The sequence below is a fragment of the Lolium perenne genome, chromosome 6 (assembly GCF_019359855.2).
Source record: "Lolium perenne isolate Kyuss_39 chromosome 6, Kyuss_2.0, whole genome shotgun sequence".
In the NCBI taxonomy this organism is placed as follows: Eukaryota; Viridiplantae; Streptophyta; class Magnoliopsida; order Poales; family Poaceae; genus Lolium; species Lolium perenne.
In genome coordinates, this window is record NC_067249.2 from 54,945,995 (window position 1) to 54,963,382 (window position 17,388).

At 45.0% G+C, this 17,388-nt stretch overlaps 1 protein-coding gene across 1 annotated transcript; it reads left to right on the plus strand.

Moving 5' to 3' along the window:
• Positions 1–4,345: 4,345 nt before the first annotated feature.
• Positions 4,346–7,558, plus strand: LOC127308037 (F-box protein At4g00755). Its single transcript, XM_051338803.1, has 5 exons — positions 4,346–4,595; positions 4,681–5,091; positions 5,553–5,731; positions 5,921–6,039; positions 6,740–7,558. The coding sequence occupies exons 1-5, from the start codon at positions 4,457–4,459 to the stop codon at positions 7,023–7,025; spliced, it is 1,134 nt and encodes a 377-aa protein (XP_051194763.1). The 5' UTR covers positions 4,346–4,456; the 3' UTR covers positions 7,026–7,558.
• Positions 7,559–17,388: the final 9,830 nt, after the last annotated feature.

Consider the following 17,388-nt stretch of genomic DNA (forward strand, 5'->3'; position numbering starts at 1 on the left):
TGAACAACAAGGAAGACGGTGTAGATTCTTATAATGTTTACAATATGTCTTTTATGTGAGTTTTGTTGCACCGGTTCATCCTTGTGTTTGTTTCAAATAACCTTGCTAGCCTAAACCTTGTATCGAGAGGGAATACTTCTCATGCATCCAAAATCCTTGAGCCAACCACTATGCCATTTGTGTCCACCATACCTACCTACTACATGGTATTTCTCCGCCATTCCAAAGTAAATTGCTTGAGTGCTACCTTTAAAATTCCATCATTCACCTTTGCAATATATAGCTCATGGGACAAATAGCTTAAAAACTATTGTGGTATTGAATATGTACTTATGCACTTTATCTCTTATTAAGTTGCTTGTTGTGCGATAACCATGTTTCTGGGGACGCCATCAACTATTCTTTGTTGAATATCATGTGAGTTGCTATGCATGTCCGTCTTGTCTGAAGTAAGAGAGATCTACCACCTTAATGGTTGGAGCATACATATTGTTAGAGAAGAACATTGGGCCGCTAACTAAAGCCATGATTCATGGTGAAAGTTTCAGTTTTGGACATATATCCTCAATCTCATATGAGAATAATAATTGTTGCCACATGCTTATGCATTAAAGAGGAGTTCATTATCTGTTGTCCATGTTGTCCCGGTATGGATGTCTAAGTTGAGAATAATCAAAAGCGAGAAATCCAAAATGCGAGCTTTCTCCTTAGACCTTTGTACAGGCGGCATGGAGGTACCCCATTGTGACACTTGGTTAAAACATGTGTATTGCGATGATCCGGTAGTCCAAGCTAATTAGGACAAGGTGCGGGCACTATTAGTATACTATGCATGAGGCTTGCAACTTGTAAGATATAATTTACATAACTCATATGCTTTATTACTACCGTTGACAAAATTGTTTCATGTTTTCAAAATAAAAGCTCTAGCACAAATATAGCAATCGATGCTTTCCTCTTTGAAGGACCTTTCTTTTACTTTTAATGTTGAGTCAGTTCACCTATTTCTCTCCACCCCAAGAAGCAAACACTTGTGTGAACTGTGCATTGATTCCTACATACTTGCATATTGCACTTATTATATTACTCTATGTTGACGATTATCCATGAGATATACATGTTATAAGTTGAAAGCAACCGCTGAAACTTAATCGTCCTTTGTGTTGCTTCAATACCTTTACTTTGATTTATTGCTTTATGAGTTAACTCTTATGCAAGACTTATTGATGCTTGTCTTGAAGTACTATTCATGAAAAGTCTTTGCTTTATGATTCACTTGTTTACTCATGTCATTACCATTGTTTTGATCGCTGCATTCATTACATATGTTTATAAATAGTATGATCAAGGTTATGATGGCATGTCACTCCAGAAATTATCTTTGTTATCGTTTTACCTGCTCGGGACGAGCAAAACTAAGCTTGGGGATGCTGATACGTCTCCGACGTATCGATAATTTCTTGTGTTCCATGCCACATTATTGATAATATCTACATGTTTTATGCACACTTTATGTCATATTCGTGCATTTTCTGGAACTAACCTATTAACAAGATGCCGAAGTGACAGTTGCTGTTTTCTGCTGTTTTTGGTTTCAGAAATCCTAGTAAAGAAATATTCTCGGAATTGGACGAAATCAACGCCCAGGGTCCTATTTTGCCACGAAGCTTCCAGAAGACCGAAGAGGAGACGAAGTGGGGCCACGAGGTGGCCACACCATAGGGCGGCGCGGCCCAGGTCTTGGCCGCGCCGACCTATGGTGTGGGCCCCTCGTGCCGCCTCTTTACCTGCCCTTCCGCCTACAAATAGCCTCCGTCGCGAAACCCCCGACCGAGAGCCACGATACGGAAAACCTTGCGAGACGCCGCCGCCGCCAATCCCATCTCGGGGATTACGGAGATCTCCTCCGCACCTGCCGGAGAGGGGATTCATCTCCCGGAGGACTCTTCACCGCCATGGTCGCCTCCGGAGTGATGAGTGAGTAGTTCACCCCTGGACTATGGGTCCATAGCAGTAGCTAGATGGTTGTCTTCTCCTCATTGTGCTTCATTGATTGGATCTTGTGAGCTGCCTAACATGATCAAGATCATCTATCTGTAATACTATATGTTGTGTTTGTCGGGATCCGATGGATAGAGAATACTATGTTATGTTAATTATCAAGTTATTATCTATGTGTTGTTTATGATCTTGCATGCTCTCCGTTATTAGTAGGGCTCTGGCCAAGTTTTTGCTCTTAACTCCAAGAGGGAGTATTTATGCTCGATAGTGGGTTCATGCCTCCATTGAATGCAGGACAAAGGATGAAAGTTCTAAGGTTGTGGATGTGCTGTTGCTACTAGGGATAAAACATTGATGCTATGTCTAAGAATGTAGTTATTGATTACATTACGCACCATACTTAATGCAATTGTCTGTTGTTTTGCAACTTAATACTGGAAGGGGTTCGGATGATAACCTGAAGGTGGACTTTTTAGGCATAGATGCATGCTGGATAGCGGTCTATGTACTTTGTCGTAATGCCCAATTAAATCTCACTATATTTATCATGACATGTATGTGCATTGTTATGCCCTCTCTATTTGTCAATTGCCCGACTGTAATTTGTTCACCCAACATGCTTTTATCTTATGGGAGAGACACCTCTAGTGAACTGTGGACCCCGGTCCTATTCTTTACATCGCATACAATCTACTGCAATACTTGTTTTACTGTTTTCTGCAAACAATCATCTTCCACACAATACGCTTAATCCTTTGTTACAGCAAGCCGGTGAGATTGACAGCCTCACTGTTTCGTTGGGGCAAAGTACTTTGGTTGTGTTGTGCAGGTTCCACGTTGGCGCCGGAATCTCTGGTGTTGCGCCGCACTACATTCCGCCGCCATCAACCTTCAACGTGCTTCTTGACTCCTACTGGTTCAATTAAACCTTGGTTTCTTACTGAGGGAAATTTGCCGCTGTGCGCATCACACCTTCCTCTTGGGGTTCCCAACGGACGTGTCAACTACACGCATCAATACGTTGGAGACATATGTTCATCCGATGTTTGCACATATGTTTATCGTTGTTGTCTCGCTTTGCTCTAGGTGTTGCAAGCTTTGGAATGGTACAAATCTAACAATGGAGAAAAGACCTTTGCCTTCCCTCATTGTTGGAAGGAACTCCAAGGCACCCCCAAGTTCCAGGAGGGGTACGAGGGGTACATGGCGACTTTGACTGGCAACAAGACCGCCAAAGATCCCACGGTCATTGACCTTGATGGTGGGCAGCCTTGCGGTAGCTCCGCTTCTCGTGCAAGTCGTCCTCGCGGCCACAAGTCAACCAAAGCTGACATGAAGCGTGATGCTTTGTCCATGCTATTGTTTGGCACTTTGAAGGAGCTGCATGCCGACAGAGAGGTGTCCACGGACAAGAGGGATGAGAGGAGGCGCCGGGAGAAAGATGAGGACAAGAAGAACTACTTCGATGTCCAAAAGAAGAAGCTTGAGATTGAAGAGGTCAAGGCCAAGACCAAAGCTAGAGAAATTGAGCTCAAATAGAGAGAAATTGAGCTCATAGCAATGGCAAGGGCCAAAGAGGTGGAGTTGAAGGCGAAGGAAGTTGAGCTTAAACGACAAGCCGAGGACAACCTGATCATGAACGCCGACTTGACCAACATGAGCGAGGCGAAGAGAGCTTGGTTCGAGAAGAGGCAGAAGGAGATCCTAGAGCGCCCAAATTGAGTTGACAATCTCAATTTGAAATTTTTATATTTGTTCGAACAATGGCACATTTCATTTCTTCATCATGCAACATTTTATTTGATATTATTTTATGCTATTTGATATTATTCTATAATTGTTAGATATTATTCTATATTTGTTAGATATTATTTATAAGTATGTGTGGCCAGATGGTCTATTTCCCAAATAAATATGCCAAATGACCAAATGGGTGGACGCTGCGTTGGGCGCATCGTGCGACCCAAACGGACACGTGGACGGAGGGCGTTGTCCGAGTGTTCGCGCGGCCACCCAAACGACCCAAAACGAACGGCCCAACGCGTCTGTTTGGGTCACCGGGTTGGACATGGCCTAATGCACCACTTTCGGGGTCCTTCGAGGACCCTCTCCCTGTTCAATTTTTTTTTTTTTTTTTTTTTTTTTTTTGCAAGTTAGAGGTTCCGGGGAGGGGTGTGGGCGTGGCGGCGGGTTACTGGATTGGCGCGCCGGAATCTGTTTGGGATTAGATGAAACAAGGGCATTTTTGGCAAGTCGTTAAGTTCTGGAATCAAAGTGGATCGCACACACACCAGTGCTATTTTATCACTTCTGGTTTCTTTTGCTAGTGGTATTTTGGCTGTATTGTCTCCATCACATTCCTCTCCCACGTCACAACGCAATCTGGTTCCCCAACATCGCAGATTCAGCCTCTCTCATCCCGGCGCTCGAAGAAGAAAGGGAGCTCGGTGCCACCATGGCGGCGGCGGAGTGCTGCGGCGGGGACTTCCTGGACTGGGTCGGCCCCGACAACTCCGCCAGCGTCTTCGGTCTCCTCGACCACCCCGCCGACCTCGTCCGCGCCGCCGCCGTGTCCCGAACCTGGCGCCGATTTGGTGAGCGATTCTCGTCCTCTACTCCGATGGCTATCGATTCTACTGCACACCGTCGTCGTCTCCTTGAGTCCCCCTCTCTACGCAGTGATCGAGAACGACCTGAGCAAGAGCCTGTGCGTGCGGCTGTTTCCCGAGGTCGCCACCATCGCCGCCGCGGCAGAGGTAACCAGATCGCCGCCTTCACCTCCCGTCTCCCAGTCCCAGTCAGACAGCGAGAGGGCCTACAGGATATACTCGAACCTCGCGGGCGCCCTCGTCTCTAGCTCCCCCAAGGACTCCGCGGGCTGCGTTCTGCGCTGCGTCGGTGCCTCCAGCACCGACGATTTCCCGAACGAGACCATGGTACACACCCTCCATGAGCGCGGGTTGGTCAATTTCCGCCCGTCCTATTGGTCCAGCTGCGGTTCGGACAACCCTGACGAGCCGGAGAGCCTTACCTACAGGCTCAACTCTGATTTCTGCATCGTCGATGAGATTAAGGTGCAGCCGTTCAAAGGTGCGTTACCTCTCATTGAGCCTGCGTGGTATTGCAATTAGTTGACTTCATTTATGCCACACACCCTTAATTGATTGATTAAGGTTCCCAATTAGTTGAGGAAGGCACTGGAAACTTTTCTCTTGGTTAGATTAGTCCTGTCTGTCATATTGTGATTCAAATTTAATAAGAAGGCTAACGACAGATCTTCATTGCCGTCTATTTATACCTCTTGTAAACTGCCAGCTAGGGTTCATCGCTTCATAAGATAACCCACGGCTTTTGTAAACCGTTATAGTGAAGTTTTGTTGGTTGGTGCCCGTGGTTTTTACCTCTCTTTGTTGGAGAGGGGTTTCCACGTTAAATCATGTGTCTCCCGCTGTGATTTCCTTTTTCTTATTCGTTATTGCCTATTGCGTTAATAACACTGTCAGGTGATTGATTGTATGATTTACACATGGCTTTTTGTTTGGAACTGCCAGCCTTTTTTCAGTATGGCAATCCTATATACTCTTCAAAGACGGTGCGATTTCGGATGGGCCATTACAAGCTTCCGCGTGGATCAGAATCATTTGTCACTAATGATGATGAGAACAAGATGGTAAACGCTGAAAAAGATTACATGTGGACTTACACTTCGCCAGAGTTCCCTATGTCGCAGGTGAGCAGGGAGCATCTTTTTTCTTGTTGACGTATGTGTGGATCAATGAGAAAGTTCTCTATGAAGTTATGTATAGCTACACTATTCGTGGTTTATCTATGATACTGTTCTGTAATATAACAAATTAGCATACTGATTGATATTGGATATAGTAATGAGCTTATGATGCCATCTGTTTATGGTGTGTAGGAAAATGTACTACAATCGTTCAAGCTCCCACGCCCTGTGCTTTGCATTGGTGGTGTAGTGATGATTGAACTCTTGGGTAGAGTACAAAAACAGGGAGCAGATGATAAGTATTACATATGGTAAGTTAAGTTTAAAATGGCAGGATTTACTTTCGCAAAATGAAGCAAGATGATGCAAATTTGGAGGCTTATGCTAGAATTACACACTTGATACTTATCCGCTGCACCATGAAGAAGGCAATTGTGTGCCCTGAACTTATTTCTATTAAATGATGATTATCCCGCGACTTTGTCCTTGCACTTAGTTCATCATGATGTATACGTATAATTTTTTTGATTAATGCATCGGTAGTATTTAGAAGATGCACTTGTCTATTTGTTGCATTAACCACAAAAGAAGTGTGAATTTCCAGCTGAGTATGTTATGACATGTTGGTCTGAATCCTGCAGTAGACTTTGCGTAGTTTATGTCCTGGTTCATTTCCTTGCATTTGTAAACTACTCCCTCCATATTGGTTTATAATTCCTGCGCATGTACCTAGGTCGCCAATTTGACCTATATAATATAAACTATCTAACACAAAAATTATGCCATTAGAGAATATAACATGTTTCTAGTGTTTTTTGTACTCTCTCCGTATATACATTCATATCTAGACAAAGTTAAGCAGATTTTTTAGGGACAGGAGTACTAATATATACCTCATATTAAGTTAGTCAAATTGACATCGTAGGGCTACATGTAGGACTAATAAACCGATATGGAGGGAGTACCAACTCTGAAACGCCTATAATTCTTCTTCTTTTTGCATGTCAACAGTGTCTGCCATGTTGAAGTGATAGGGCGTTCACTGTCACCACTTTTCATGGTTGACATCTCGGATCCGGGAGGTTATTCAATCCTCAAGTACTTGCCTGGTGCCAAAAATCTATCCGCGGAGGACATGGCGCAGTATGATACCGAAGACTCGCTGGAGTGGCAGTATTTTGGTGCTAGATACAGGCAGATGAATCACATAGCAGTGCTGAATGCGCTTTTGATGCAAGTACATTTCATGCATGAAGATGATGTTGGTTGGGTGTTACAGGATGGCCTACTTCAGTAGATTTGCTTGATGGACTGAAGCTACAACTTTGCCGGATATTACTGTTTGTAGTAAGGGAACATCTATGAACTCCGCAAGCCTTTATTGCAGACATTGAAGACTCAATTCAGGAATCTGGATAAACTGGTCGAGACAAGTTCCTCTTATGGTATATGGGTCATTTGTTACTTACCAATGATGTTGCTTGCTGATGGACTGCTCAACTCTATGGCACAATTTGATAATGGTTGCAATCTAGTCGGTGTGGAGCTGCATGCTAGCGCTGAGTGTTTACTTCACCTTGGCGTCTGAGAAGCACGGGTGCTTCCATCATTCGTCATGCTGGTACTATGGTCTGTTTCAAAATATGTAGACTGTACAGACCAGGTGTTTCCATATATAATGTTGCTTGTATTTGTGCATGTGTATCATGAATCTACGAGAGATGGTTGTAATTTCTACTAGTACTTTTCAGAGGGTCCCTTTGTAATCTCTATGCCACCGTTCAATAATTAATGAAGCTATGTAGGTCCTTTGGGGCCTTTTCTTGTTCATTTTTTTTCTTTTCTACGAGAGACATGTTCATGACAATATGCCAGGTACCCTTATGCATCGTACTTAAACTCTCTCATCCTTGTAGATATATATATGCACCATTTCCAATAACCATAGTTTTTATGTGGCTGAATCCCCTTTAATCTGAGTATGTGATCTGGCTCATTTATGCTCCCGTTTATCCCTCATCATAAGCAGCCAAAACCTAAATTTTTCTTCATTTGGTAGATAGTTATTACCTACTGTAACTCTCTGGACCTAGTTCTGCAAAAGATACCGTTAGTTTTTCAGTGAGGAGTCACCGTCTTAGGCTGGTGCCAATGCATCACCCCACTATAGCCTCGCCACGTCAGCTCTCACCCCACGGTGCCAGTGCACGGGCTGTAGTGCCAGCTCTCACTTCCTCTCTCCTCCCTATCGCCTCCCTACCGCCCCCACTAGCACCGCTATCGCCTCCATCTCGCCCCGCTCTCGCCTCCAACGCGGGCGGTAGCCGGGCGGTAGCGGGCGATAGCGCCCGGCGCCAGTGCCACCGCCCGGCGCTGCCCTCTCGCCCCTCTCCCGCCTCTCTCCTGCCCCGCGCCGGGCGGTACCGCCTCCACTACCGCCCCCATTGGCACCAGCCTTATGTATACGACACAGAAGGTGCCAGTTTTATCACCTTGGTATTGTCAGGATTAGTGTGGCACTGACCGCTGAACATTTTGTAACGTAATTCAGTGAGGCATAAATCAGGAAAGTTTAGTGCTATGGGTCAGTTACAGTCATAGTCCACCCGGACATATCACTAGCGTTTCAGTACGTAGTTCAGGGTTCAGTCATGGTAGAAGTTGCACTTTCTTAAATACACTCGCTGGCTTCTCTGTTGCATATTTTGCCAATACACTTCTTCTATTTGCATCTGGCGCTCTACTTTCAACATTTCCTTTGGGATTATTCGCTCGATTGTGACCGAATGTGACATATACATGCTGTTCTATGGTGAGGGAAATTTTGATGGCATATGTATCGTGGATGATTGAGAAGGTTTAGGCCAACAAATCATCATCAGTTATACACATGAGACAGCGAACATGAAGTTTCTGGCTCTATAGTTTTTCATATCAAACTATCAAAGGGCAAGAGGCAAGAAAAGGTAGTGAAAAGAGAGTCGCAGTAAAGTAGCAAGAGAAAAGGTATCCAAAAAGAGAGAAACGACTTTACTTTTCAGCTATTATGCTTCCTCTATCTTAAAAATAACTGACTTAACTTTTTCTAGATATAAAATAAGTGGTTGAGCTATTTTTAAATTCATATGTATCTATAACTAAAATACATCTATAGATATATCCGCACTAGATAAAATCAAGTCACCTATTTATGGAAGGAGTGAGTGCTACATTGCCGTTGCATGTGTGTTCCTGCAGCAATACACAATGGGGTGGGGAGGTATACGTGCATGTGTACATACACAAGTGGCTGCCGTCCCACAATATGTGTCCGTGTACCCCACTCAGCATTTATCGATCAAGAGACGCACCAAGCAGAGACCAGGAAACATCATTTATCACGATTCCATGCAGGCCATAACGCAAAGCCAATTCCGTGCATATATGCATGCAAAGAGCGAGAATATGCATTAGTAACAATTTCTTAAAATGAGAAGTGTGGAAGTACTGCTCCCTCCGTGTCCCGGTGTATTGATCCTGCATGTATCCTTTTTTTTTTTTGAAATGGAGGCAAAAGCTTTGCCCCAATCTATTAATTAAGAAGGAGTTTTACAAGGCCGATGGCCAAAAGTTACACCACATGCGGATTACTCTCCCGGCATCAAATCACCCAAGCGCTTAGCACCCGCCAAAACCCACAAACGGGCCTCGCACTTAACCTTATCTAGAACGACCGAGGAGGGAGCAAGCTTACTACGAAAAACTCTAGCATTACGCTCACACCAAATCTCCCAAGAGATGAGCAAAGTTAGCGAAGCGATGCCTTTTCGGGTTGTCGAGGATCCTCCCGCCATCATGAACCACCAATCCGCAATGTTGCGATCCTCCCAATTGTTAGGGTGAATGTCGGCTAAGCCCAACCACATCTTGACCCTTGTCCAAATGCTCCTCGTGAAGCGACAATGGACGAAGAGGTGGTCAATGGATTCGGTGCATTGCTTGCAAAGAGGGCAAAGGCCACAATTAGGCCAACCACGCTTTTGTAGCCGGTCCGCCGTCCAAATCCTTTTTTGGTAAGCGAGCCAAGCGAAGAATTTAACTTTGGGTGGTGCCCAAACTTTCCAAATGCACTTGTTCATGGGGGATGCGGTAGAGCCAATGAATTGTATCTCATAAGCGGACTTAGTAGAGTACTCGCCATTAGCCGTTAGCCGCCACACAATGTCATCCTCATGATCTTCGCGGAGGTTGATTTGCGCAATGAGCGACCAAAGCTCGACAAATTGGGAGAGATGGTCTAGGGAAAAGGGTAGGGTCAAATCAATCTTGGCGATCCAACTTTGTGTATGTAAGGCCTTCGCAACATTCCAATTCTTTCTCTTGGAGGAAGCATAGATGAGAGGTGCAACATCGATCGGCTTCCGTCCATTCAACCAAGGTGCATGCCAAAAGGGGGTCTTTTTGCCATTCCCAAGGGTGATGGTAGTAGATGCGTAGAAGATCTCCATGTCGTCGCTAGTGCATGGGTTGCCTAAACCGACCCAAATCTTGTCCGGGTTCTTCCATTCTAGCCAAGGCCAACGGAGTCGTAGGGCCGTCGCAAACTTTCCCAAATGAAGAACTCCAAGGCCGCCAAGCTTCTTAGGGCGGCAAACGGTCTCCCAATTTACTTTGCACTTGGCCCCGGTTGTGGTTTCCTTGGCGGACCAAAGGAAAGCCCTCTCAATCTTGTTGATGAACTTCAAGGTCTCCGGGGGAATGTTTAGGGGTGTTAGGTGGTAGATGGCTTGTGAGGCAATGACCGACTTGACCAAAGCGGTGCGGCCGGCCGTGGTGATTAGCTTTCCATTCCAAGAGGGGAGCTTTCCGGCGCATTTGTCTTCAAGGTGTTGGAAGTCTACCCTCTTGAGGCATTTGATCGATAGCGGTAAGCCGAGGTATCTAAGGGGGAAAGAAGCCCGGGCCGCCGGAATACCCACGAGAATGTCATCAAGGTCGATACCGCCGCATCTAATAGGGACTACCGAGCTTTTTTGGAAGTTGGTACAAAGGCCCGTGACTTCACCAAAAGACTCTAGGATCTTTGCCAAGGTTTGGATGTCATTCTTGATGGGAGCCACAAAAACTGCCGCGTCATCCGCATAGAGTGAAGTCCTCAAAATGTTACCCCGTCTCATAATCTTTTGTAGGAGCCCAAGCGAAGTCGCTCTTTCAAGGATTTGCGCCAATGGGTCAATGGCGAGGACGAAGAGTAGTGGAGATAGTGGATCTCCTTGCCGTAGCCCCCGGCCATGGGTGATGGGGGCGCCGGGCACCCCATTGGTTAGGACCCTTGAAGTAGCGGTTGAAAAGAGGGCAAGGATCCAATTGCGGAAACGAGGGGGAAAGCCGCGGCGTTGAAGGAGATCAATGATATATTCCCAACTCACGGAGTCAAAGGCCTTGCGAATGTCGAGTTTGAAAAGAAGCGCCGCGGTGTTGTTCTTGTGAAGTCTCGTGGCAAGGTTCTTGACATACAAGAAGTTATCGTGGATGCTTCGTTTTTTGATGAAGGCGCTTTGCGCATTTGAGACAAGGTCATCCATGAATGGGCCAAGGCGGATGGCGAGCATTTTGGCTAAAATTTTGGCCACCCCATGGATCAAGCTAATGGGCCGGTAGTCGGCGACATCTTCGGCGCCATCTTTTTTGGGCAAGAGGACAATGTTGGCGGAGTTTAGCCAATGGAAGTTCTCGAAATGTAAGTCCTCAACGAGGTGTATGACCCGCATAAAGTCTGCTTTAATGGTCTCCCAACATCTCTTGAAGAAGGCACCGGTGAACCCGTCCGGTCCGGGGGCTTTGTCCGGAGGCATTTGGGAAATGGCCTCTTTGACCTCATCCTCCGTGAAGTTATGCCCAAGGCTGTCCAAGGTGGGATCCTCAAAATGGATACCTTCCCAAACAAAGTCACGAGTGCGTTGGTGACCGGGTCCCATTGCCGCTTGGTAGTGATTGAAGATAAGCTCCTCTTTAGCCGTGTGGTCCGTGATCCACACATTGTTGTGCTTGAGCCTATAGATGTGGTTTTTCCGTCTTCTAGCATTGACCCGTCTATGAAAAAATTTCGTATTTACATCCCCTTCCCGAATGTTTTGGATGCGGGCGCTTTGTTTTTTGCGTGATCTTTCCACCACCGCAAGGGCGATGACTTTACGCTTTAACCGACGACGTAGGTCGACTTCACCAAGGGAAAGGGCTCTCAAATCTTGCGCCATGTCGAGGTGAAGGATGACAAGAAGCGCGGCATGCAAAAGAACTTTGGTGTTGGAGTATCGCACACGCCCCCATTTTGACAAAGCACGCCCGATGCGGCACAACTTGTGAAAGAGAACATGACAAGGCTCCGCATGGTTAGTGGGTTGTGCCCACGCTTGTTGGACCACCTCGTCGAAGCCCGGAAGTCTCAACCAAAAATTCTCGAACTTGAAGGACTTCGGTTTACGGGGGCCACTATCGTCGGCGAGGAGTAGTGGGCAATGATCCGACAATGAAGAGGAAAGCGCATGGAGGACATGTGTGTCGAAGCAGAGGTCCCATTCATGGTTGCAAAAGAAGGCGTCGAGCTTGCAAAGGGTGGGGTTGACGCGCTCATTGGACCAAGTATATTTTCTATTTTGAAGGTGAATCTCATCGAGCTCGCAAGCGTTGAGGGCAGCCCGGAAACGATTGATGAGGGCACGGTTGATGTTGCGCTTGTTCTTGCCACTAGCCTTTCGGATTTGGTTGAAGTCGCCGAGCACAAGCCAACGTCCATCGGTCGGAGGTTTGTGGGAGACAAGTTCCGCGAAGAAATTGTCTTTGAGGCTGGAAGTCGTTGGTCCGTACACTCCGGTAATCTTGAAGTCGCCATCATTGGTGTTGGAGGGGTTAATGGGGTGGACATCCGCGGAGAGACAGTAGGTTGCATGTATCCTTATATTACTAATTTGGCTAACTTAATATAAGGTATATACTTTCTTCTCAATATAGAAAACGAGATCTTTGTTGTGCATTTAGCTTTTTGCCGAATATAAAATTTCGGGTGCTCAACAAAGACCGTCAAAATACACTCGGTAAAGACAATGTACACGGTAAAAAAAAACACACAACAAATTTTGCCTTTGCCGAGTGCCAAAATATGACACTCTGCAAAGGCTATCTTGGCCTAGTGTATGTTGAATATAATTATATAGTCTCTACCGTCAGATCGATCGGTTGAACATGCATGTGCACAAGTTTTTCATTTCTAGCCAGAGGGACAAAAGGTCCCTAAGAAAAAACACACGATAAATTTTGCCTTTGCCAAGTGCAAAAATATGACACTCGGCAAATGCTATCTTGTTCTACCGGTCTTTTGATTGAACTGGCTAGAGCATGCAATTTCAAATAGTATCAGATCTACAAGATTCTGGGTTCAAATTCTAGCCAACGCGGTATTTAAAATAAATATTTGCTACCTCCCTAACAAAGACTATAAGGATAAATATCTAAGTCCCGTGCGAGATCTAAACAAAAAATCTCGCCGGTCTACACATGAGGGGAGACGTTGAATATAATTGCCTAGTCTCTTCTATCTGATCGATTTTTTGACTAAACTGGCTAGAGCATGCAACTGTCAAATTTTGACACTCGGCAAAGACGTGCGCCACGTGGCTTTTGGCCCCGTGATTGACGGAAAACTGACGACCTCAACCTTCGCCAGTGGGCAAAGATCCTGTCTGCAGCAGCAGTGCCTTCTCAGATTAGGATGCATATTGGATTTGGTTAAAGTTAAACTTTGCAAACTTTGATCAAGTATACAGAAAATAATACCAACATATGCAACATCAATTCAATGTTATTAGAACCATCAGGAAATGTATTTATCATATTATATGCATCTTGTATTATAAAACTTTAAATAATTATATATATAGTTGGTCAAACTTTACAGATTGACTTTGACTAAAACTAATACGCATCTTAAGTTGGGAAGGAAGGAGTATTAAAAAACACATATCATTAGAAAATAATACTTCCGAATGATATAATTTTAATGTTATAAATTTATATTATATTTGTCGAATTAATGACTCGGGAATGCTCGCAGGATCTATACACTGGGACGGAGGTAGCTCCAAGTCTAACCTACCTTTTTGACTCTAAACTCGACCAAAGGTCTTTTTTTGCAATGATCTCGGCATCTTCGATTCACATGATTATGAAAACACATGAACAAGATGTCATACCTAATCCTATAAAAATAGAAAACACGACAGTATGTAGTAGAAGTTGTTTGTTTACACCACAGAGAAACACGGAGCTTTGCATGGCAGAGCTGTCAGAGACAAGGGAAATTTTCATAATGTTGGTCACAATGAAAATTCTTTGTGCCAAATTCTTTGTATTTCGGTATTAATTTTGCAAAAATATTTAAAATAAGTAAAAACACATGTATTTGATATCACTGAGTTAAAATGACAACACAGACTTTAGTTTCTGGCTCCGCCACTGCTTGCTATCTCATGTGGTTCCAGAAGTAGTTTAATCGTGGATACCAATTCAGCCAAAGGTATGATCAGTAGGAGAAATACGGCAAAGTACAAAATTTCATGAGGAGTGGCTGGGATTTGATTGATGACATGACTGTGATATGGCAGCAGAGACGACATCCACATAAGGGGAAAACAACAACCACCGGAAGCTGTGAAGGGATGACTTGGATAGTACAAAGTTGCATCAAAGATGATTTTAGTACGCACGCAACTAGTAGATGGTTTGGACTCGGTGTGATGATACGGTGCTCTCTATTTCACAAAAATCTAATGACCTACGAAATTACTCAACCTTTAGGCTTTACCTCTTGCCATGATGACATCTCTGAGTGGTAACTATATAAAAAAGTATCGACACATATGATGGGCTTGCACTGATAGTTCTGCCACATGCTTGTCCAGGAAAATGCAGGGCAGTAGTAGTTCGCCATGGACAGAATCATTGAATCTCTCCGGCAATACATGGCCCCATAAAATTCAGATCTGAGTGGCATTAACCACTGCAGATCTGTTCTGCTCATGTATGCATCCCTTTTTAGGTATCAAAAGTACCAAGGCAAGAGGACACCCTCTGGAAGCTCTGGTCAGTCCCCTTTCCCCTCTGGCCATTATATACAACAAGTTCTCTCTCCATTAGCAAACTAATGTACTAAATTGACATGAACAAATTAACCTAGAAGAGAAAGATAAGAATTCATATGAATTATGTAGGATTTGGACTGAAAAATAAGAAACTTCAGAAGTTCAGAGATTGGCTACAAAGGCTCTTCATTTATTTGAATTGATCCTGGTGGCTCACAAAATGAAAAATAAGAAACTTCAGAAGTTCAGAGATTGGCTACAAATGCAAATGTAAAAAATGCAGTGCATGAAACTTCATTAGTTGTTTTCCCCCTCTTTTTTCTGCTACCTTGTAAATTTTGTACATGAAACGCTTTAAATTTAATATAAAAATGCAGTAGGAAGCTCTCCCACTGTTTTTGCCTCAAAAAAGAAGAGAAAGATAAAATAAAACAACCCAAAGAAAAGTTGGTCTAAGAACATCACGGCTCACACAATAAGTTCACGTGGAAGTTGAAACAAAGCAAATTAATGCGTGTTTGTGACATAGGAATTTCATGGAAAATAATCGAAAGTTGCGGAAATTCTTGAAGGGTAAAAAAGAGAAGAAATGACACACAGTTTACATTTCTTTAGGTAAGTAAAATGATGGGATATATTTGATCACAAGAGACATGAACAATTCCTTAGTTAAGTTGCAGCAAAATCATGGGCTTGTGTAACTCTCCACCACTGAATAGTCCATCACTTCGCTGAACAATTAGCAAGCTATGGGGGAATTAATCAACTACTACATGTCACATGTACACTTTGGTTATTCGAACCCCCAAGGCCCCAAGGAGCTAGCTAGACTAAACTAAGATAGACATAGACTGGGCTAATTAAGCAAACTGAAGTACTAGACTAGCTATTGCTACACAGTGCAGTTTAGGCCGATTCTCTCTTGTAGCAACGGTGAAGCAAGAGCTGCATGCATGCATCCATCCGTGTCACTGTCAGCCCAGGACGTGCAAGCGGATCTTCTTGCCTGCCGGTGGCCGGCAAATAGAGACCCCGGTCGAGCTCGACGGCGAGGACGGCCGCGCGACGAACATGTTGGCCAGGTCGTGTGGCACGGCGACGATCCAGTAGTACCGCTCGGCCTGCACCGGCACTGTGGCCGGCCTGCGGCAGCAGCTGTGCTTTCTTCTCTTGGCCCGCGCCGGCCTCGGTTTCCTCGGGGCCGGTGGGCACACCAGAGGCGCCGGCAGCACATTAGCGGCCAACTTCGGTGTAGCACACCCATCCTCTGCGGTGGCGGGGGCGGCAGACGTCCGGACGGGAGGGAGCTGGGGAGACAGGAGGTCGAGTTGGCCGAGGTCGAAGCCCATGAATTATAGGCTTATAGCAGAACGAGTTGCCTGCGGTGGATAGCAACGTGCGTTACTACTGCACGTCGGTATAGTGGGGGTGGGAGTGGCGTGATGGTGGCAAGACGAAGGTAGGTAGGGTTGTGCGAGGTGTGTTAAGTAGCGGCGCCCGATGGTGGTGAGTGTAAAAGAAGAGGGAAGTGGGAGGGGGGCAGGCGTGGAGGGTGGCACTGATGATGGCCGGCGAACGGGATGATCGGCCGAGGGAGGAAGAGAAAGGCCGGGAGGGACAGAATTATATGAGAGGGACCGACGAGGGAGGCAGGCTCCAGGCAGGTGCAAAAGGCTGATGAGAGAGAGAAAGAGGGATGCAAATGATTGTGAGGAGAATGAGGGGGGAAAGTAAGTGGATGGTAATTGCTATCGAGTATAGGATTAGCATATTAGGGCACCTTTGATTTAATGGTTATGCTACTATGAATTAGCTCAATTTCTCACTCGACTTGTAGAATATATTGCATTGTGATTCGTGCCAATTAAGTTTTTTCAATTGCACATGAAGTTGCGACTTAGAAAAAAAAAGGGGCTATTGCTAGTCACAAATTGCACCATGGATTGCAACCGATAAAAATGCATGTGATTCGTGCTAGTCATGAGTTGCAACACGTGTCACCACTAGGCTGAGAACCAACCTCGACTTAGAATTAGTCGATCTCTTGGTTTAAAGAAATTTTATAGAATTTTGGTAGATTGGAATCCTTAGGAAATTTTTCGATGTGGGTTGCTTGATTTATATGATTAAATCCAATAGGATTTTGTTCGAGGGAACACCTAACCATGTTGGTAAACAAAATATGTGTCTTAGGTGAACCAATCAAACAAACTTTGTTACGGCTAGAGCTTGAGTCGAGCTTGAGCCTTTCCCCGTTCTTCTCTCTCTCTCTCTCTCTCTCTCTCTCTCTCTCTCTCCCTCCCTCCCTCCCTCCCTCGTTGAGAGCCAGCTCCTGTACCTTTCGCTAGGTCGTTTAGATTTAGGTTTAGGTTTGTGTTTGACCACATGCATGGTGTGTGCCATCATGCCGTCCCAGAGTTCATTCTTGGCACCGGTGAGCGGTGCTAGGAAGCGGAAGAATCGTTCTTCTGGTCGATGTCTATCACGGATGGAGGCAGAAAAAGATTCAAGCCGAATCTCCTCCCCCTATTATCTCGCGGTATG

Coding starts and splice junctions, on each gene's coding strand:
- LOC127308037 (XM_051338803.1), top strand. CDS start 4,457: ATGGCGGCGGCGGAGTGCTGCGGCGGGGACTTCCTGGACTGGGTCGGC. Junction 5,732..5,920: donor CAGAGTTCCCTATGTCGCAG/GTGAGCAGGGAG, acceptor TATGGTGTGTAG/GAAAATGTACTACAATCGTT. Junction 6,040..6,739: donor GATGATAAGTATTACATATG/GTAAGTTAAGTT, acceptor GCATGTCAACAG/TGTCTGCCATGTTGAAGTGA.